Source organism: Atractosteus spatula, chromosome 9 (assembly GCF_055471065.1).
Source record: "Atractosteus spatula isolate fAtrSpa1 chromosome 9, fAtrSpa1.hap1, whole genome shotgun sequence".
Taxonomy (NCBI): domain Eukaryota; kingdom Metazoa; phylum Chordata; class Actinopteri; order Semionotiformes; family Lepisosteidae; genus Atractosteus; species Atractosteus spatula.
In genome coordinates, this window is record NC_142714.1 from 49,554,370 (window position 1) to 49,575,237 (window position 20,868).

The 20,868-nt window shown below is 52.7% G+C and overlaps 1 protein-coding gene across 6 annotated transcripts in view; it reads right to left on the bottom strand.

Annotated features, from left to right (window-relative positions):
• Positions 1-20,868, bottom strand: part of brwd3 (bromodomain and WD repeat domain containing 3) — a 36,143-nt gene that overhangs the window by 10,013 nt on the left and 5,262 nt on the right. For 2 of the 6 annotated variants that reach the window (XM_088925489.1, XM_088925486.1), the window contains 28 exons: positions 19,855-19,955; positions 19,106-19,176; positions 18,305-18,405; positions 17,851-17,891; positions 17,652-17,756; positions 17,259-17,412; positions 16,854-16,988; positions 16,374-16,502; positions 15,217-15,442; positions 14,141-14,302; positions 13,848-14,025; positions 13,107-13,200; positions 12,424-12,573; positions 11,885-11,964; positions 10,191-10,419; positions 8,714-8,830; positions 7,779-7,886; positions 7,550-7,674; positions 6,765-6,847; positions 6,384-6,495; positions 6,035-6,096; positions 5,096-5,251; positions 4,262-4,382; positions 3,666-3,866; positions 2,831-2,912; positions 2,471-2,524; positions 1,113-1,256; positions 630-782 (listed from right to left, as the gene is read on the bottom strand). In XM_088925489.1, the coding sequence (XP_088781615.1) occupies positions 630-782; positions 1,113-1,256; positions 2,471-2,524; positions 2,831-2,912; positions 3,666-3,866; positions 4,262-4,382; positions 5,096-5,251; positions 6,035-6,096; positions 6,384-6,495; positions 6,765-6,847; positions 7,550-7,674; positions 7,779-7,886; positions 8,714-8,830; positions 10,191-10,419; positions 11,885-11,964; positions 12,424-12,573; positions 13,107-13,200; positions 13,848-14,025; positions 14,141-14,302; positions 15,217-15,442; positions 16,374-16,502; positions 16,854-16,988; positions 17,259-17,412; positions 17,652-17,756; positions 17,851-17,891; positions 18,305-18,405; positions 19,106-19,176; positions 19,855-19,955 (3,474 nt within the window). Of the gene's footprint in view, positions 1-629; positions 783-1,112; positions 1,257-2,470; positions 2,525-2,830; positions 2,913-3,665; positions 3,867-4,261; positions 4,383-5,095; positions 5,252-6,034; positions 6,097-6,383; positions 6,496-6,764; positions 6,848-7,549; positions 7,675-7,778; positions 7,887-8,713; positions 8,831-10,190; positions 10,420-11,884; positions 11,965-12,423; positions 12,574-13,106; positions 13,201-13,817; positions 14,026-14,140; positions 14,303-15,216; positions 15,443-16,373; positions 16,503-16,853; positions 16,989-17,258; positions 17,413-17,651; positions 17,757-17,850; positions 17,892-18,304; positions 18,406-19,105; positions 19,177-19,854; positions 19,956-20,868 lie in introns of all 6 variants that reach the window. The other 4 variants (XM_088925488.1, XM_088925485.1, XM_088925487.1 and 1 more) reach the window with 3 other exon arrangements.

Consider the following 20,868-nt stretch of genomic DNA (forward strand, 5'->3'; position numbering starts at 1 on the left):
TTGATCCACGCGCAGGCCGATTTTCAGATGTAAAAACCAAGCGCCCATGACAGGCCGCAGCGGAGAGGGAAAAAAAAAATGAAAAGCACGGTCCCAGGCTCGAGTGCATTTTAAATGAAAAGTTTGCAAAAAGATTGAACTTCTTAAGAGTCAGCATACAATGGAGTCTGAACCATTACTGTAAAGCAGGTGTCCGCCCTGGTCATCCTTTTCCACCAAAAATGAGGGCTATTTGGCTACTGTAGTAAGTCACAGTCCCAGTCTTCAGATCCTAATGACAGCAGCTATCAGCGAGGCTGATTAAGATAATGGAAGTGCACTGCAAACAAACTGCACTGTAATTCGTTTGGGGAAAAAATGATCCCAAAGTATATAGAAAACATCAAAATAAACTTAAACCAAAGGGCGGTCTGTAGTTGGCATGACTCAGCTTTCACATCCAGGCGGCCAGCCAACAGGGCAACAAAACCGCACAAAATTAGCGTTTTACACTGCTCAAAGAAAATGAGTGAGGATTCACATGTCGCCCTCTCCATTACTTATCCCCAGAAATGTGACAGTATTGTTCCTAATATAAACTCCCAGCCCAGCGTCTCCTTCCAACCTATCCAGTGCAGTGGGATGCTCACCCGGGATTTCTTGTTGGGGGTGTAAGCCTTGGAGTTGCTGAAGATCAGTCGGACATCCTTGGAAAACTCCATGGGGTTCTCGTAATTTCCAGCATGCAGGGTCTCGGAAACCGTTCCCAGATCCATCGGCGTATCGATGATATCCCGGTAGTCCTACCGGAAAAGGAGGAACAACTAGACACATGCCACACAAGCTGAGTACACACTTTGTATTTTTCTTCTTCTGATGACTAAATGTTACAACACAAGTCTTTCCCCACTGAGAGAGACACTGAAAGAAGGTATACTAACAGTATGCTGCTCCCACAATATCACTCCTGGTTAGCAGGAGGTACTATGAAATACAGATTAGGATAGTAACTGTTCATATTTGAAGAAGTAATCCCTATTTTAAGATCAAAAAATCCATTTGCAAGTTTGTTGTAATCTACGTGTTGCATTCTAGGCTCGGCAGGGACAGACTGGCAAGAGGCGGTTATTTACCGGATAAGCGAAGAGGTCGACGGGCTGGCGGAACGGCTCGGAGTCCTCGCACTCCAGCATGCGGGTCAATAGATCCCGGCACTGCTGGCGCCACGCCCCCACGTCCAGGGGCACGCCGCGACGCTTTGGAGGGGGCTGTGCCCGCTGAGGCAGGAGGAAGACAGGAAGACGGGATCAGCACTCTGGTACTGGGCACGACAGCAGCTCTTGGGACAGGGGGTGGGACGCCCGTTCGGCAGCTCTTGGGACAGGGGGGTGGGACGCCCGTTCGGCAGCTCTTGGGACGCCAGGTCGGCGGCTCCCAAGACTAGGGAGGCTCTTGAGACACGAGGGTGGGACACTTGGTCAGGAGCTCCAAAGATGAGAGGGTGGGACTGACGGCTCCAGAGACGTAGGACGCGTAATTCCCCTCCTGGAGACCTGCAGGGCCCGCTGGTGTTCGTTTCACTGCTAAGCTGCTTGCTTAGCCGAAGTAATTATTCAGATCAGAAGCCAAAGCACCCACTTATTTGGGTAATGATCAGTTCCGAATTAAAGGTACCCTGTAAAGATGGCAGGACTCCAATGCTTCAGAATTCTAGCCACCCATATCTACTCAAAACAGAGGGAGAGACATAGTGCCTGTTCTCATCACAAGCTCTCTAATCCTTCAGAGCACTGATATGTGTGACCAACATATTTCTTTCACTTGGTCCCCGAGTGCTACAGATTTTTCTAGTTACTACTCCTACTCCTGCAGCTGTGAAAGATCTAACTAACCAAGAGCAAAACCAAAACTGTGACACTGAGGGACTGGATTTTAGGCACCTCTGCTTAAAGGAGACATACAACTCTTTAATCAGTGCTGCTAGCCCAGCTTGCGAGGTGCCTTAGTCTAAACTGTTTGGGGAAATGAATATTTTACTTCAGATGCCCTTGCACCATCAGAAACTGGTGGACATTAGCTAGAGCAGGGGTCTCAGACTCGCCGATTTTCAGAAAAATTGGTGTCTTCTGGTTTTAGGGCTGGCATGAGCAGTCAATTCAACAGTTAACCTAATTTTTCTTATACAAACCATTTTGCAACTGGTTGCACAAAATTATCACATTGATTAAAAAAGTACAGGTACCTTTAAAACACCTGAAAGTCAGCTCTGAAGTTTCACCATTTTGCAGTTAATTAAATAATTAAACCAGAAGACTGAGCAGATGTTCAATATCCTCGTTCTTGGTTTTAACGGCGGCTAAGCTCTCAGTATCTTAAGGGAGGTTATAATCTACTTAGAAGGGTTTCAGTTTGTGAGCTGCCTGTACAATTTAAAACATGGACTAACTGCATAGGTAAAAGCATGTTAATGGCCAAGTGGTGATGTACTCACCCGGCGCCCAGTGGAGGTCCCAGGGGTGTCCGAGTCCACGTCCACCTCTGCCTCCTACAAGGACAAGACAGTCTCACACCACGGCCAGCACTATCGCCAGGGACAGCACACGACCGGGAGGACCGGCGGCGCGTGGCCCCTTTCACAAAACAGGATTCAAATTCCAGGACCACCCCTCCACTCCCAAATAGCATCCTGCATCCCCTCTGTCGAACCAGTCTCCCCATACAGCAGGCATTTTACCCAGAGGAGGTTTTCCCCAAAAAGAAACGGCAAGAGAGCTGTATCTCGGTCACAGCACCCTGCTGTTCCGTACTGCACATACTCATTAAGGTCCTATCCTTCCTCCTCCTCCCTCACCTCCTCTTCCTCCACCGCGCTGCTCATCTCCTCCGTCTTCACCTTGTTGTAGAGATCCAGGATGTCGGTGCAGCTCTGGTCCCTGTGGCAAACAAGTGTTGAGGCAGGTTTAGATAAAGACCACCCCTGGAAGGGTTAGTCCAGGAGAAACATCTGTTGGACAACAGCATTTGTGGATTTAGAAGTATACGCATACGCTGGAACAGAAACAATTCTCTAAAACATCTCCGATTTCCCGAGCTTCGTGCTCTTGCAGTTCAGGCAACCGCGGTTGTTATCCCCAGCAAGCCTGCTTGAGCTGAGGTGCAGAGCTGTGAATTACAGATACGCTTGGCACTTCCACTGGTGCACTCTGATAAGGAGCCAGCGGCTGATCTGCCTACATATTGTGGTCACCAAATTTCAGAAAAGATTCTGCTGCCCTGGAGTCGGTCCAGAGCAAAGCAGCCACACGCATTCCAGAGCTTCGGGGAGCGTCCTGCATTGAGACTGAAGGAAGTAAACCCGTGTAGTCCCAAGACAGAAGTCTACAAGGTGACCCAACACAAGTATTCAAAGCCCTCAGACATCGACAAAATCCACATCCCAGATGACTCCTTCAGAATGAAGGGTGAAACACGCACAAGAAGGAACAGGAAGTACATTTAAAACCATTGTGAGTGTAGGGAATAAGCTGCCAGCAATGTTGTTGAAGCCAATCCAGCTTTTCTTTTTCCCCAAAGAAGCTAGGGTACGAGACCCTTGTATCAGTTATCATCTAACTACCAAAGAGGCCAGATGGGCTGAAAAGCCACCTCTCATCTGTAAATTATTCGCACAAGGAAACAATCCTTACGGATGCCGAACAGCCTGGATCCACCCTGGTTCTCCAGCCTCCCGGCTCGGGCTGGCTCCCCCATCACAAACGTACCCGATGAAGCGCAGCAGCACGTCGGTCACGATCTTGGCGGCGGCAACGATGGGGCTCTCCGGCTCGTTGAAGGTGCGGGCGTTGTGCTCGATGTAGCGCACCTCCCACATCAGGGCCGAGATCCGCCTGCGGGAGGCACACACACACACACACACAGCTCGAACGTTAGTAGTCTCCTGGCGCACTGCAGCTCAAGCACAAGACATACTGGAGCAAAAGGGCATTTCTGATTTCAATCTGCAGTGACGCACAACAATATCAGAGCTGCTCAGACTGTGGCCTTTCCAACCCAGTCCATTACAACAACCTCAACTACTGCCAACACCTTGTTGCATTGGCCATGCTAATTATGAAATAATTAAGGACCTGGTCAAACAACGACGCTGCCTACTGTCCCATCACAGCTCAGACTGGGATGGCAGCTACGTTAAGCCTAAGTGACTGGAACCCAGCCGCCTGCAGGTGATACCCATTGACAGAAAACCCGTTCACAGAGAAGGGGCAGCAGCAGCAGCACTGGCCTGTAGAAGCGGTTCTCCAGTCTCTTGCGGACAGTGCTGAGGTCCGTGGGGTAGGCCACCACAGTGCAGTACAGGGGGTAATCCCGCAGGTCCACAGGAGAGCAGAAGGCCTTGGCGATGTCTGGGAAGGAAGAGAGAGAGAGAGATCGATCAAGGAATCAGTCTGGTGGAGCGGGGAAGCAGATACACGTTGTGGTGCTTGAGAGGAGCAGCAGAGTGTGAAGAGAACTTATTAGGCATCACCCACCATCCAGCACCAGCAGCCATATCACCCTGCAACTAGCAGCCCACTGAAGCTCAGCAGGTGTGAGCCTGGTCAGTACCTGGATGGGAGACCTCCTGGGAAAAACTTGGTTGTTGCTGGAAGAGGTGTTAGTGGGGCCAGCAGGGGGCGCTCACCCTGCCGTCTGTGTGGGTCCTAATGCCCCAGTATAGTGATGGGGACACTATACTGTAAAAAGGCGCCGTCCTTCGGATGAGACTGAGGTTCTGACTCTCTGTGGTCACTAAACATCCCAGGGCGTTTCTTGAAAAGAGCAGGGGTGTTACCCCGGTGTCCTGGCCAAACTCCCCCTGGCCTTTACCAATCATGGCCTCCTAATAATCCCCATCTCTGAACTGGCTTCATCAGCTGCTCACCTACACTACCGGCGCCGGGGCAAGCCCGGGGCAGTTCAGGAGCCACGTCGGAAACGCCAGGCCAGTGTAGAAACGCCCAGAACACTGTGTGGGAACGCAACTCGTCCACTCCAGCACCAGGAGAGTACTGGGTCTAACCTGGGTTACAAGCCCGACGGGGACGGGTGGACAGGTAGGAGCGGCGCGCGGGCATACCCAGAGTGAGCAGCTCGTCGATGCCCTGGATGACCCTTTCGCACTCCTCGTCCCGTGTGTGAGCTCCCCACTCCCCTTCCTGGGGCTTGTAGAGCAGGGACTTCAGCTCCTCCTCCGTCACCGGCACCCCGTCGCCGACCTCCTCTGGGAACGAGGCTGCCGGGGCAGGAGAGAGAGAGACGCATGATCGCTTGCTACACGTCCGGGATCACTACTGCGAGGTGGAGTCTAGATAAGATCACTTTATTAGCCCTATACAATTTCTTGCATTAGGAATTTGTCTTTTCGCATACCCCAGCTTGCTCTCCATATAGGGAGAGAGAAGCCTGGGGTCAGAGCGCCTGGAGCAGTTGGGGTTAAGGGCCTTGCTCAGGGGCCCCAATGGAGTAGGATTCCTCTGCCGGCCGCAGGATTTGAACCGGCAACCTTCCAGCCACAGGCGCAGATCCTTAGCCACAGAGTCACGGCTCCGCCCTAATGATGGTTACCCTGCAGGTTACAGAGCTCCTCAGCACACAGGACACTTGGAAAGAGGGCTGCAGAACTAGGCTAATAAGGGATCACTCACAGCTCTGATGGCTGCAACTGTGAAATAAGAGATTGGGATGGGGCAGACCAACAGGGCACAAGATGAGCTGTTAATCCTTTCTGGATTCATCAGGTGCAGAACTGTGTTTTTTGACATGTATTCCAAGAGATGGATATGAAGGGAGGTTTGGGAGAAAAAGAGAAGGAAAAAGGAGTGAAGTCAAGGAGAAGAGCAAAACCAGTCAGAGATGACGACAGTGAGGAAACAGGAAAAGAGAGACACAGGCTGAGAGTTAGACACCCCATATCCTCACAGGGCATGTGAGGTTAATCCCTTGCCTGTGTTCAGTGTATATCATGAAGGGATATGTACTGAACAGGCCTGGAAGAGCCCTACTCATCGGGACTGACCTTGATCGGGAATGGGTTCCATATCCCAGGGGCTCATCTTCTCCCTTTCTCCATTATCCCACCTGGAATCAAGGCAGGAGGCACGCCGTTATTCTGCAAGTGACCCTAATCACTTTATGAAATGAAAAATAACGCCTTCACTCGGGAGCACGCAGAAAACCCTTTGCATCCCAGGCGGGCTCGGACATAACAGGTGAGGCGGAGTGGTCATATTTCTCACCAGTCCAGTTCAGAGGCATGTATCAGGGCTGAGCCCTGGTACTGCACGGGGCACGGGGGCGGGGGGGGGGAACGTGTAGCAGGACTCGTGCAGCGTTTCCCGCTGGGACACGGCTGCAGGAGTTCTTACCGTACAGCGTAGCACTGGAACAGGCTGTCGGGATACTCCGGCTGGAAGGGCTGCTGGCTCTCCACTGACCCGAACCACCAGGCATCATCAATAATACTGCGGAACCCCACGCCTGCCGACAGCAGCACACACACTGTTAACAACAGCTGGCTTTCCTCCGAGCTGTGAGATGTAAGCGGTGTTTTGGTGGTCTGATAGTCCCTCACTGCTTGCCAATGATCTTCTGGCGCGCTCTTACGAGTTCTCTGTGTGTCAACATTTGTCACTTGGGAGTCAGCCTGCTGAATAATTCAGTCACTCGTTTCTCGCGCACAACCCACCCTCTGTGAGGTGTGACGAACAGTGCCAACGGTATGTGGGGAGGAGGGGGGGGGAGCTCACCAGGCTGCCAGTTTCGGTCCTTGGCCTCGTTATAAAACTGCTGCAGGACCAGGAAGTCGATGACATCTGGCATGTCGTGATACCTGACGACCAAACACAGAGAAAGTTCAGTGCAAAGGGCCGCAGCTCTGCGTGGGCCTGAGACCACAGGACAAAGGGTTCACTTATCAAGACTTGATACATCAGGGTCTTTAGCCAGCTGCCTTTGTGCAAATGCAAACACGTTTGAAAAAAAATTACCAATGATCCTCCTGTTGTTTACTTGAGGTCCTATGAGCACCATGTAAGTCACAGCTCCACACGGAGATTTAAACAATCTCAGGCTCACGTTCTTGATAAATGCAAACAACTCTCTAAAGACCAGGCTCACTAACCGTTGTGAAAACCACAGAAAAACCTAAACGGAAATTCAAAATTCTAAAGTACCTTCAAGATAAAATGGAACATAAAACGGAAAATGTTGCATTTAAACCTTTCTGTTTTCAGTATGCACCCTAAGAAGCATAATTCAAAAAGGTTCCTTTAAAAAAAGGTCACCAACAGAAAAGCAAATAATCACTCGCAAATCCACAATCTCAGCTATTAACTAAAAGGCAAACTTCAGGAAACCTTCCACAGCGCCATTAAGATACCAGCCAGGGTCTCGCTCTTACTTGTAGCTCCCAGCAAGCCGACAAGGCTCCTTTGCAGCCTCTCTCGTATTTTCACATCTAACACCCAGACCCCTCCTGCCCTCCTTCTGCACCCCGATAGCCCAGTAGATGGTGCACCCCAAGCGTGCTCACTTCAGAGAGAAGGACTCCCCAGTCATCTTCCCAGAAATGGGGTCCAGGAAGGCCAGCTTCAGGCAGCACAGCGTGGGCGGCCCAACCTCGTACTTGATCCCCACCACCTTCACGGACTCCTGGTCCTGGGAGCAAGCGGAAGGAGAAGGAGAAGGTGAGCAAGGCAAGGGGTCTGTCGGGAAAGCGCAGGCTGCGCACCGGCCGGCGTGCACCGCCTCCCCCCACTCACCCTCAGCTCCAGCTTGTTCCAGGGCTGTTTCTGCGGGTTGATGCTGTAGGACTTGGCCTTGCGGACAGCTCTCACATAGGCCTCGTGGCCCTGGCGAAAATATATGAGCTAGGAGGGAGAGAGAAAGAGAGAGAGAGAGCATGCTTTCAGCGGTAAGAACCAACGCCCTTTCCCAGGACACCAAAGCAAAGGAGGACAAACAAACTAAAAGATAAAACTGGTTTAGGATGGAGAACGCCAAACGCTACTTTACACAATGAGCTGCAGAATGGGCTCTCAGCCAGCGCGGGCTGAGGCTCAAAAGCTTGGCTCCTTCAAGAAGCTGATGAAAGACATTTCAGGTCTAACCAATACACTGCCAAATGATCTCCTCTTGTTTACAACCTTTTGTTAAGTTCTGATTCGGTTCGTGGACCCTGCTGGTAACGATCACTTGATTACAGGGGGTCACTAGGGAATGGGGACCGAAAAGGCAAGGCTGCCCAGTCGCATCCTGACTTCATGCAGTCCGTCTTTGCCAGCAGAACTAAAACCCTGGAAAACTACAATATTTCATTAACGGCTCAGAACGGTTCTATCAGGCTCTATTAAGGGAGCAGAACTTCTTTCAGCCCTTACAGGAAATACAGTGGACCAGTGTTTCCCAGTAGTCCAGGCCCAATAAGAGGATTTTGCCAAAGGTTGTCTAGTCAGTTATCCATCATCTGAATAATTGCTCGTCCCGGGGACCCAGAGCCTTTCCCGGAAACACGGAACACAGGTCGGGACAAGGAGGGCTGGGATCCCAGGCTCGCTGCAGGGCCGTGAAGAAACGGATATTCAAGGACAGACAATTAAACCCGACACTTAGGAGGAGTCAAGAAACAGGAGCACCAGACAGAAAAAGAATATAACGCAGGCGGCTAACGTGTCCCCCCTCCCCCCAGCACCCTCACCTCATCTCCCATCTGCGGCACGAAGGGCGAGCGGCGTGGGATGGTGTCCATGATCCAGGGTGGAGGCAGCCACTCCTCCGCGGCCTCCCCTGCCACCGCCAGCGACGAGTGGGGCTTCTGTGGGGGGGAGACACACGCTCAACACACGGGCCCTGCGCTCAGCACCGGGGTGCAGGTCCCCCACGCGAGCTGTGAGCCTGCCTCGGCACGTCCGCGGGTCTGCAGGTCTCACCGTCGCACAAAAGCAGCGCTCTGACGAAGCCGGCGGCCCCCGGGCTCGGCTCAAACACCCAGGCGGTCTAATTAGTGATTCGCTTGCACCTCTTTCTGTCTTTCGCAGCTGCCGACTGAGCAGGAGCTGGTGTCAGGGTGTGCAGTTTTCTACGAGCGAAACGCTAAGCAAACCAACTTAAGAGGGAATGATCTGCTGGAAATTGGAGGCAAGAAAAATGTCAGCAACTACAGACTGACAATCCATATGTGGTTCAAGACAAAAGGCCCATCTCCCAATCACAGAAACATAAGGTGCAGAGCAGCTAGGCACCTGTAAACCGAATAAAGAAAAAACTTTATAACTGAATAAGGTTACACCTTTTTCCTATCACCCAGCTTGAAACCCCTAGGAAGTGTTACTGGATTTGGTGGCACAATACAGAAAGAAGACCGAAGGTGCTCTGCGAGACTGGCTCTGCCCTCCACAAGGCATCAGTGAGTACAAGGTGAACCCGAGCTTACCACAGGCTGCTATACATGCAGATGAGCAACCACACACTGCTCTAGACCTGCGGGCGCACCAGCATCCTGAGTAGGGCCTTGTGCTGTTCCACATTTACCTTCGTAAAGGGAGGTAAGCAGAACTACAACAGCACCCGTCTGGTCAGCTAAGGATTCTGGGAATGGAGGAAGCGTCAAGGCAGTCGCTGCCTTGGAGGTCGAACAGGACAGGACAAGGGGGCCAGCGGGAGGGCAGGTGCAGAAACCGCCTGCTGCCGTTGCGATCCAGGAAGACGACCCCCTTGTGCTACACTACACACGCAGGGCACACAAGGGCAAGGCTCGTGCGTGACGCATGTCGTGCTCGGAGGGAGCGTGCTCAGACCACGGTGGGAACAGCTCCAGTGTTGAATGGAACACAGCGTGGAAATTAAAGCACTGATTTATCGGCATTAGCAGCTGTGCACGGTTTCAAATGTTTACAATAGACCAACACAAATTAAAAGGAGATTATTAGATCAATAACGGGAACGCTGATCTCAGACAACTTGTTCTCAGACGGTTTGCTAACATGAAGTAGGGCTCTCAGACCACGGAGCATAAAGCAGGAAAAAAAAAAACCCTGTACTGTTCTGTAGAACCTTGCGTATTGCTCTCACTCCCAACACCAGTCTCCTCCTCCTATCCTGTCATCAACAGGTCTCTTTCAAAACGATTATAAAGCTTGAAGCCCCCCCCGCCCCATCCGCCAGCAGAAGCCCACCTTCCGTTTTGTCTGTTTGAGCTGCTTTCGTTTCTCGGCCTGCCTCCTCCTCCTCCTCCTCCTCCTCCTCCTCTCGTCGGTGGCCCCGCCCTCCTCGGTGGCCCCGCCCTCCTCGTCCTCGGAGGAGCTGCTGCCCAGGTGCCTCACGGGCCGACGGGTGAGCCGCTTCGGGGGCTGGAGGTTGATCCCCGCATCCGCCGTCCAATCGGAGTACTCGCTGGAGGACTCACTAAAACGAAAGGTCAAAGGCCAGCAGCCATATCACCCTGCAACTCATAACTGGCAGCCCCACTTGAAGCTCAGCAGGTGTGAGCCTGGCCAGTACCTGGACGGGAGACCTCCTGGGGAAAACTAAGGTTGCTGCTGGAAGAGGTGTTAGTGGGGCCAGCAGGGGGCGCTCACCCTGCGGTCCATGTGGGTCCTAATGTCCCAGTATAGTGACGGGGACACTATACTGTAAACAGGCGCCGTCCTTCGGATGAGACGTAAAACCGAGGTCCTGACTCTCTGTGGTCATTAAAAATCCCAGGGCATTTCTCAAAAAGAGTAGGGGTGTAACCCCGGCGTCCTGGCCAAATTTCACATTGGCCCTTACCAATTATGGCCTCCTAATAATCCCCGTCTATGAATTGGCTTCATTACTCTGCTCTCCTCACAATGATAGCTGGTGTGTGGTGAGCGTTCTGGCGCACTATGGCTGCCGTCCCATCATCCAGGTGGATGCTGCACATTGGTGGTGGTGGAGGGGAGTCCCCATTACCTGTAAAGCGCTTTGAGTGGAGTGTCCAGAAAAGCGCTATATAAGTGTAAGCAATTAATTAATTAATTAAAGGTTGGCGGCGGGGGGTTGTGGGTCGGGGATTCAAGCAATTATGAAGAGACCTCAGCCTAAGAGGTAAGAGTAGGCCTTCCTGCCATATTACCACTGCACTTAGACAAGACCTTAAAACTGGTGATGAGCAACTGCAGCTATAAAAGCTATACAAACACTGTTACAGCATAAAACGGTAACTAATGTAAAACCTTCCCTTATAGACTGATAGAGATTTCTTTAGGATGGAAAGATCTGATAGAAGGACGGCTTATCTGTGAGAACAATGGCCTACAAAATCTCTGAGGTACTGCCTATGGGGAAAGGATGCTTGACCTTTCAGTGATGCTATTAAGCCCCCCACATACAGGCACTACCAGCAAAACTGCATTACAGTTTGAACCAGGGCTCTCGCTTGGAAAGAGGAGGCAGTCCTCCCCCAGCTGGAACCTGCTCAAGGTTCCAGATCGGAGGGACAGAAATCTTTATTTAGAGGGAAAGAACGACAAAAAGTCACCCTTGCTAACAATGACAGGAGATACATTCATTGAAGTCCCCTGCGATCATTAATCAATAAGCAGGTGTGATCTTAGCCAGTAGCTGGATGGGAGGCCTCCTGGGAATGTTAAGGTTGCTGCTGGAAAAGGTGTTAGTAGGGCCAGTAGGGGGCGCTCACCCTGCTCAACACAATAGAACACAGGTGGCTAATCTGAGCTCCTTGCTTTACATTCCAGGTCTTTAAGGTTACTGATAGTTACATATTGAAGAGCATTTTGGCAGAAGTCAATTAAGCCAATTAAGAAATTAGAGCACTGGTGGGACTAAAGGCCTTTTCGCTTCCTGAGCAACGTCCAGCTGCACCAGATGTGATGGAGAGACTCACCTGGAGCTGCTATCGGTCTGCCACTCTGCCTCTCCCTCTTCCGAGGACGGCTCGCTAGGGTCAGGCTGCTCCTCCTCCTGCTGAACACACCAAGACAGAGCGAGTCAAAGGCCTGCAGAAACTCCCCAAGTCAAGATCAAAAACAAGCAAAAAAAAGTCTGAGATCTGCCTTTAACAATCTAAAAAAAAATCCATGTACCTTCGATGGCCCGTCACAAAAAATCACCCTGACTGAAACAAAGACCAACGTTTTTCTGTTCCTAATACTGGTGCACTGCAGCAAGGGAACAATTTTACCCCGTTTCTAACCCAGAGGAGTCTACTAAAGGTTAACACTGTAATTGGGCAGATTAAAGGAGAGGGGACAAAAGCTATAAGTAACATCACAGGCTATAGATCTTTGATCTATAAACCGAGCCAGAATGCTCATTTTGTGAAAGAAAATTTGAGTCCTGGGGCAGCAGCAGGAGACCCTGAACCTCACTCGCAATGCTTTCATGACAGGGCGTCCGGTTTCTCCGTCAGCCAGACAGCCATACCTCGTCCTCAAGATCGGACTCCTCCTCGCTCTGCGCGCCGCGTGTGCGGTCCTGCGGGGGGCGCTCTCTGGCCGAGCGGGTCTGGTAAGCATGCTGCTGCTTCCGCCTCGTCCTGCGCAGGGAGCGCGTGCCGGATTCCTGCTGCTCGCTCTGCTGGGCCAAACCGCACAAGAGACGTCAAGGGACAACCAGGACGCAGCAGAAAAGCCCCTCCCACACACATACATACACCCAGAAACACCAACATTGATATTTCCACCACAGTATCACACAACGATTCCACTCAAAACATAAGAACAGTCTCAAACAAGAGGAGGGCAGCTGGTGCTTTTCGCACATATGGTAGTTAGCAATTACTTTCCCTTAGGAAAGCCACAGCACAGGCTTTAACCATGGCTGTGTCGCTTGTTCCACACTCCCACAACCCTTTGTGTAAAGAAGTACCTCGCCCAGCCATCACCAGAGCAGCCAAGCTGGCTGGCACTCATGTCATCACAATTGTAAAACAAAAAAGCTCATCGAGCTCACTGTGTGGTGTCTTTTCACAAGGGTTCAAAACTCTGCTCTCCCCTCGACTCCAAGCCAGGAGACAACAGTGCAGTCTGGAGCACTTGGCACTTAACGGGGCTGCAGAGAACTCTGGGGGAGGAAACGGCCAGCAGACCCGCGGGCAGAGCACTCACCCTCTGTGCGACGTGGGCGGGCTTCTTCCTCCTCTCGGCGTTGTACAGCGCGCACTCCACCTCGCCCTTCGCCAGCCTGCACTCCTCCATCACCCTGCGACACACATTCATGCCGTTTCAGCCTCCATCATCCAGAGGGCGGGCCAGTGGTGGGTGCGTGCCAAAATGAGTTCTCCCCCCCGTTTGCTGACAACAAAACTGTTTTTGACCAAGCTGATGATCATTCACGATGGACGGCCTTCCCAAACACGACGAGAGCACAGCTCGCCCTGGCCCTGCTGGGATTCGAACCCGGGCGCCCGCAGGGTCCGGGTATGCACAGCGTCGCTCCACGGGCTCCGCCACGCCCAGAGACCGCGCCCTCCAGCCTCAGCCCAGCTCTACACTGCCTAGACTGCGGTGGCGGGGGGTGCCGTCAATTCTACCTCTTTCTCGGAGCATGAGCCGAGATACCTACAGAGGATTTCGTGAAAAGATGCAGGCTGTTGAGCAGCTATTCCTCACCCTGCCCTGCAGTGGCCTGCGCTCCTGTTTTACTCCAGCATAACTCAAACCCCAAACTGTTAACCAGATTACTTTTCCCCTTGCTGCTGGCAGAACCCAAGACGTCGACTGTAGACATTTCATCATTAGGGACTTTGCTGACGATGTGCAACGCTTTCTATAACGGGAGGTAAAACTCCTCAGTACATTTCGGTCCGGGGGGCACACCTTGGTCTGCCCAGGGGGGGCCAGTCGTACCTGCCGACGCCAGGCTGGATCTCGTTGACCACGACGCGCCGGCTCCAGGCCATCAGGTCTCGCTCGGTGGCCATCTGGCTGCGCGGCGCGTTGTGGTGCATCTGCCGCACGCCCTCCACCTGCCCGCTGCGTCGCAGACCCACGTTCAGGGGGGAGCCCAGGCCCTCCGCGGCACGCACTGCGAAGAGCGCAGGGGGGGCGAAGTCAGAGACATGGTAAACATGCACGAAGCGTGCAGACACACCCTCTGACCCGTCCGGCTCCCCCACCCATTCTCTCTCCCCCCCCCATACCTCCAGGCTGGCTGTCCTGCTGCTCTCCGCCCTCCTCCGCCGAGTTCAGGTTCTGATCCTGCTGGCGCTGCAGCTGCCTGATCAGCCCGTCCAGGGGGCTCTCCTCCAGCTCCTCCCCCAGCGTCTGCTGGCCAATCACCTGCTCCACCACCTCCCCGTCTCCTGTAGCAACCACAGCAGCAGCAGCATGACATCACGGGTCAGAACCATCGGTTCAGTATTCGGTGTCATACAGAATACTCTAATTTGTGCTCCGAACCTGGTATCTCACAGGGCACAATTACTGCCACAGCCTGACAATGAAGAAGGCAGGCATAACATAGCCAACAAACAGCTGATGAACATCATTAAGCACATATACTACAGTAAAAAAAAATACAAAGCCACACACCAGGCTCTACTAGAATACTAATTCAGACTGTATCAAGATGCCAACATGTTTTCAACACATTTAATTCCTTCATAGTATCAGCCTTTTGAGGCGCTAAAGCTTCTGATGCACTTGGCTAGATCAGCTGCTCCCCGTCCGGTCCTGGGGGAGCCCCGGTCTCTCCTGGCTTTTACTCCAGCCGCGTTATTAATTACAGGGTTATCTGGTTTCATTTGTTTTCTATTTGAGGCATATTTTAATGTGCTTTCAGCTCCTAAAAAGCTGAATGGGATTTTTTTTTTATTGCTATCAACCCTGCATTCGTTTGAGGTTCGGGTGGGGTAGCTGCGTTGTCACCAACTGGTCCTCCAGAGTGGGGGAAAAAACAACGGCCCACTACCGTCAAATCTCACATCTTCATTCACACTTTATCTCATCACAAAGTGATCACCTTTAAAGAGCTGTTTAGACAGAATAAACCAGTAGAGAAGAGACTGTATACCGAGATATATGCTGAGTTCAGGATGAAACACCTTCATGCCAATGATTTTTAAACCCGAGAACTGACTGCAGAATCACCTAAGCCACAGTCTCAACAAACAGACCAGTTAAAATGCCAGCAATTGAGAGGTCCAGCAGAGTGCACAAGAGCAGAGAGAGGGGCTCCAGGACCAGGGCTGGGAACCACTGCATGAGATCCTCGTACCGTTGGCCAGGTAGCCCAGCTGTGGGATCAGCTGCTCCTCCTTGCAGCTCTCCCTCCCAGGCACCAGGCGCTGATAGCGAGGGGGGTGGGGGTTCCCGTCCACATCCACCAGGAAGGGGGGAGGCATGAGGTGGGGTGCCTGCTGCGTCTGCTCGTCCAGCACGTAATTGTTGGAGTCCCGGATCAGCGGGCGGAAATCCGTGTGGAAAAACATCTGATCAGGAATCTGTTGGGGGGGAGAAGGAAAAGGATCAAAGCAACTGTAGCCTGCAGACACCAGAACCCTTAACAGAAATTATGGGAACGCGTTTCCATACACGTCTCCACTGAGCACCGGACTGAAAACCAGTTTTAATTACAGTATACTCAAAGGTTAAGGGCAGTACAGTGGTGAGCACTCCTGCCTCGCAGTGCGCTGGGTTCAATTCCAGACTCGGGGTGCTATCTGTGTGGAGTCTGCATGTTGTCTCCATTTTTGTGTGGGTTTCCTCCGGGTGCTCCGGTTTCACCTCACAGTCCAAAGACATGCATATAGGTTAAATGTGAAAAAAATGACCCTGGTGTGAGAGTCTGCATGTGCACTGCGATGGACTAGCATCCCATTCAGAGTGTACCCTGCCCTGCGCTTGCAGACATAGGCTCCAGGTTCTCCACAACCCCAAATCTGGAAGAAGCGGTCAGAAAATCGATGGACATATACCCAGAGGTACCTAAATAAAGTAAGGCAACTAACCTTTATTTTTGACTAAATTAATAAACTGAATATTTTTTACATACACTACAGCTTTTCAGTAGTTTTTTTGGACCCAATGCGTTAAAAGACAACATTGTTATATTTATATCACTCCCATAATTCCTTATTTACACATCCCACTATTGCGTCCAATTTACTTTGAACAAGAACTGGCACGAAAACACAGTAGCATTGGTACAAGACAAAAAGAACTTTACAGTCTTTAAAAGTCATACAGATACACGTTTACAAGATGTTACTGGAGCCACTGTGCACTGGAATATTAAAGAAGGGGTTTAAAATTCTGCATGGATACTGAACAGCGCTGCCCGGGTCTGGTCCAGACCAGCCCCAGTCCTGAGACTGCGCGAGGATCACTGCTAGTACAGAACACCCCCTATTCTTCATGTAGACAAGCTCTCACCTTCTCATAGGGTCTGCTGCACCCAAACCCGAAGATGAGCAGGTGTCCGTGAGAGTCCGTGCAGGCGAAGTGCTGCCCGTCTGGGGAGAACTTGCAGTCGAACACCGCGCCGTGCCCCTGACCCTCGATCTGGGCAGGACGGGCGGACACACACAGCCACGCGCCCGGAGACAAACGGGGGGGGTCACAAGCCAACGAGCCGAGCACACAGAAAGAGACGGAAAGAAATCCATTACAAGGCATTCAATAGCACCAGTAATATCACACTGATTAGCAGACCTGCTAATGGACTGAGTGAATTAAAGCAGGGAAGAACTTCAGGTGTAAATCCCAGGGTGTGATACGCCTTCTATATTTACTCCTCAGACACTCACTCAAAGAAGAATTCCTTGCTACTTATTATAAGATCAGGCTGGTTACAGCCGTGTGTGCGTGCAGGCAGGGGAGGCGATGGAGAGGAGAGGAGGGGAGGGGACGCACCATGTTGAAGTAGTTGCGGATCTTGAGGCCCTTCGTCAGGTCCCAGACGTAGATGTTGCCGTCGTGGCCGGCCGACAGCATGATCCTGGAGTCGAAGGGGTGGGGCTCCAGCACGTACACCTCGTCATCGTGACCCTGTCGGTGGGGGGGACAGAGAGTCGGTCACCTGGCCACCCCAAAATCGCACACACTACACCGGGGTCACTGTCTGCTCCAGGGTACGGAGAACCTGGGAATTCCCACTGCACCGCAAGGGATCTCTAGCAGGCGGATCCATTTGGTGGACAACGGGGCTGGAGGAATATAGGCGTCAATCCTGACCACTCTCATGTACCCTCAGAGGCAGCAGCTCCTTGCCGAGGAAGAGGGAGAGCACTCAGCAGTTAGAGAGGGAGGGCTTCTCACCGAGAGGACGTGCAGCAGCTGGCCAGTGGTGGAGCGCCACACTTTGAGCAGGTAGTTGTTGACGGCCGTGATGACCGTGCTGTCCCCTCGGTCCCAGGCCACCATGGTCACGTTCAGCTTGGTCACCTTGTCCTCCCCGGGGATCGTGCTGCTCCTGCACCGGGTGACACGCGGTCAGGCTGCGGCCGTGCATCCAACACACATCCAACGCTGGTCCCACAACAGCATCCAACGCACATCCAACACTACTCCCACAACGCGCTCGTGCGTGCGTGCGCCGCACTGCGGCGACGAGGTCCTGCACTCACTGATCCCATGCAACTTCACAGCACAAGACACACGAGGCATTGTACCTCATGCTGCAGACAATAAAGGCACAGAGGTCTGCCCTACCCTGGCAGCTTGGCCGTCATGTCCAGGGTGATGCTCTTCCACTCCTGCTGCTGGTAATGCCAGACTCTGGCCGTGCCGTCCCGGCTCCCACTGACGAACCGCAGGCTGCGAGCAAGGGAGCAGGTCAGTGAGCAACACGTACAGAACAGGCCAGCAGCAGCGACCGGTGATCTCAAAGAGACAGAGACAAAGCCCTCACCTGTCGCTGTTGTTGCAAAACTGAACGGCAACGACTTTATCCTGGAATTAAAAAGAAAAGTTATGATGACGCAGAGAAGGAAATAAGGTTGCACCGTGTACTGAAGTCATTTAGGGCCATACTTGATCAATACTTGAACAATTACTTTACAAACTCACATTTAATCATGTGAGTAAGACTCACAGAACATGACTCCGGTGCTGACTACCGACACTGGAAACTATTTCAGGTTTTACAGGTTAAAAAATCTCACTTACTTGGAGAGCTATCAGCACAGACAAAATTAGGATTACGAATACATTTGCTTTTATGCATTGACAGCAAAGGGTAAAACCTGGAATGGATCAAACCACTACGCATGATGGTTTTGGCGTAGTGACTTATGCCACTTTCATGGGTTACACCTGTAAAGGTCAGCAGGGACAGTGCTGGGCAGCGACAGGCTCTCCCTTACCGTGTGCGACTCCAGCTCGGCCATCTTTATGGGTGGGTCCAAGCCCAGGTAGTACACCCTGATCACGTGATCGGTGCTGCCAGTGGCCAGAAACATCCCACCTGAGACGCAGACAGACACACGGGTCAGGGGTCAAGAGCTGACTGCGGTTTCAAGCGGGCACTCAACCATCAAAACAGCTAGTCGGGCAGGGGCATCATGCATTCAAAAAAAGGGTGAAATCTTTTAAGAAACTGAAAAATTAGATCTCAAAAAGCATTTCAGGCTTTGCACGCTCTAACATTGCAATGGGTTTTTAAAGGCACCTAAGAGATTGCCATTATCGTTGCTATGGAACAAGAAACCGAGAAGTACAATTTTGAAATAGCACTCACTATTAAAAAAAGTGTGAAAGAACAAGGAACAAAAGCTTAGCAAACTCCAGTGTTGCAGGAACACCTGGAAGACACTGCCAAGGTGTCATGAAAAAGGAGGCTACAAGAGAGCACCCCCTCTTTTTCCACTGCACAGCGAAAGAGCTGTTGTCAAGGGCTTGCAATAACTCCCAGGATTCATCCTCGCCTGCATTTTTAAACCTTTTGATCTTTTCGCCTGTCCAACAGTCCTCGCTGCTGAGATCAGAGCAACAGGCCTTTTGAGTTTAATAAAGCACTTCGGGACCCTCAGCGGTAAATGGCAGAAATGCAATTAAATCAATCGAGTCCATTAAGTTAGCATACCGGGCTCCCTGCCCGGTCACTGGGGCAACCCACCAGACATGCCCTCTGAGCCACGGACAGGGCTGGGATCTGGGATACTCACCGCAGCTGAAGGAAGAGCAGGAGATCTGCGCTCCCGGTCGCGAGCGCTCCGTGAATTTGAAGGGCCGTTCCCTGCAGGGGAAACGGAGATGGTCAGTTTCATCTCGAAGGAGGAAGCCAGCGTCCTGCAAGCGCAGTGTTTCGGAGGGGAAGCACTGCACATTCTCCAAGCAGGACGGCAAGTGAAAAAGTGGCGACATACACGTGCATCAACCCCTTGGTCTACAAAAGGGATGCGTGCCTACTAATGTATTTCTCAAGCAAAAACTCATGACATTTTCAGATCACAGGTGACCTGAGATAACACCTAATATCTGAATCGCAGGTAAAGGCGTATGGTAAATAAATATATTTATAAATAATGTAAAAATTCTTACTGTTCTAAAAGCACAGCAGTCTAACAATACAAATGCACCGACAAGCACTTTCTCAATATCATAATACAAATCCACTTGTATCTTAACACATACAGCCACATTAAACGCTTTCTATATACGACGTTCTGAATAAGATGACTATATTACCACACGATGCACATTACAGAAATCGAGCTTCAGATTAATCAAGGCTAGCTCGGGTATTCGTGACGATTATTGGAGTGACCGCAAGCACGCCGCAGTAAGTGCAGTAAGGCGATGCCCCTGCCCCCTCTCCTCTTTTGCAGCCGCTGCGCAGCCAGGCTGGAAGGCGGAGCCGCGGGAGGGGAGGGTCCTGGGTGCCAGTGTCCCCCGCGGAGCCGGCCACACTCACGCGAACTTCATCGTCACGGAGTGCCACTGCCAGAAGCACACCGTGCCGTCGGCGCCCGTGGAGGTGAGGTACCGCGCCGTGCCCTTCGCGGCCGGAGAGAACTGCGGGGGAGAGGAGACGGGGCCGTTAAGTCTCGCTACGAACCGCGCTTCCGAAAACCCGCCGGCAGCGCCTCCGGCGGAGAGCCGAAACGCTCCCTCGGCCGCCGCCGCGCGGATGCAGACGGAGAAGCGGCAGCGGGCGGGTGGGTGCGCTCTGCCCTTTCCGGTGGGCAGCGCAGGAGTCGGATCAGCGGAGGACCTGGAGACGGCCGGGGAGCAGCTCCCGCTGCCCGATCGAGGGGCACACCCGCAGTGCTTCAGGGGGATGCCCGATCGAGGGGCACACCCGCAGTGCTTCAGGATGATGCCCGATCGAGGGGCACACCCGCAGTGCTTCAGGGGGATGCCCGATCGAGGGGCACACCCGCAGTGCTTCAGGATGATGCCCGATCGAGGGGCACACCCGCAGTGCTTCAGGGGGATGCCCGATCGAGGGGCACACCCGCAGTGCTTCAGGGGGATGCCCGATCGAGGGGCACACCCGCAGTGCTTCAGGGGGATGCCCGATCGAGGGGCACACCCGCAGTGCTTCAGGGGGATGCCCGATCGAGGGGCACACCCGCAGTGCTTCAGGATGATGCCCGATCGAGGGGCACACCCGCAGTGCTTCAGGATGATGCCCGATCGAGGGGCACACCCGCAGTGCTTCAGGGGGATGCCCGATCGAGGGGCACACCCGCAGTGCTTCAGGATGATGCCCGATCGAGGGGCACACCCGCAGTGCTTCAGGGGGATGCCCGATCGAGGGGCACACCCGCAGTGCTTCAGGGGGATGCCCGATCGAGGGGCACACCCGCAGTGCTTCAGGGGGATGCCCGATCGAGGGGCACACCCGCAGTGCTTCAGGGGGATGCCCGATCGAGGGGCACACCCGCAGTGCTTCAGGGGGATGCCCGATCGAGGGGCACACCCG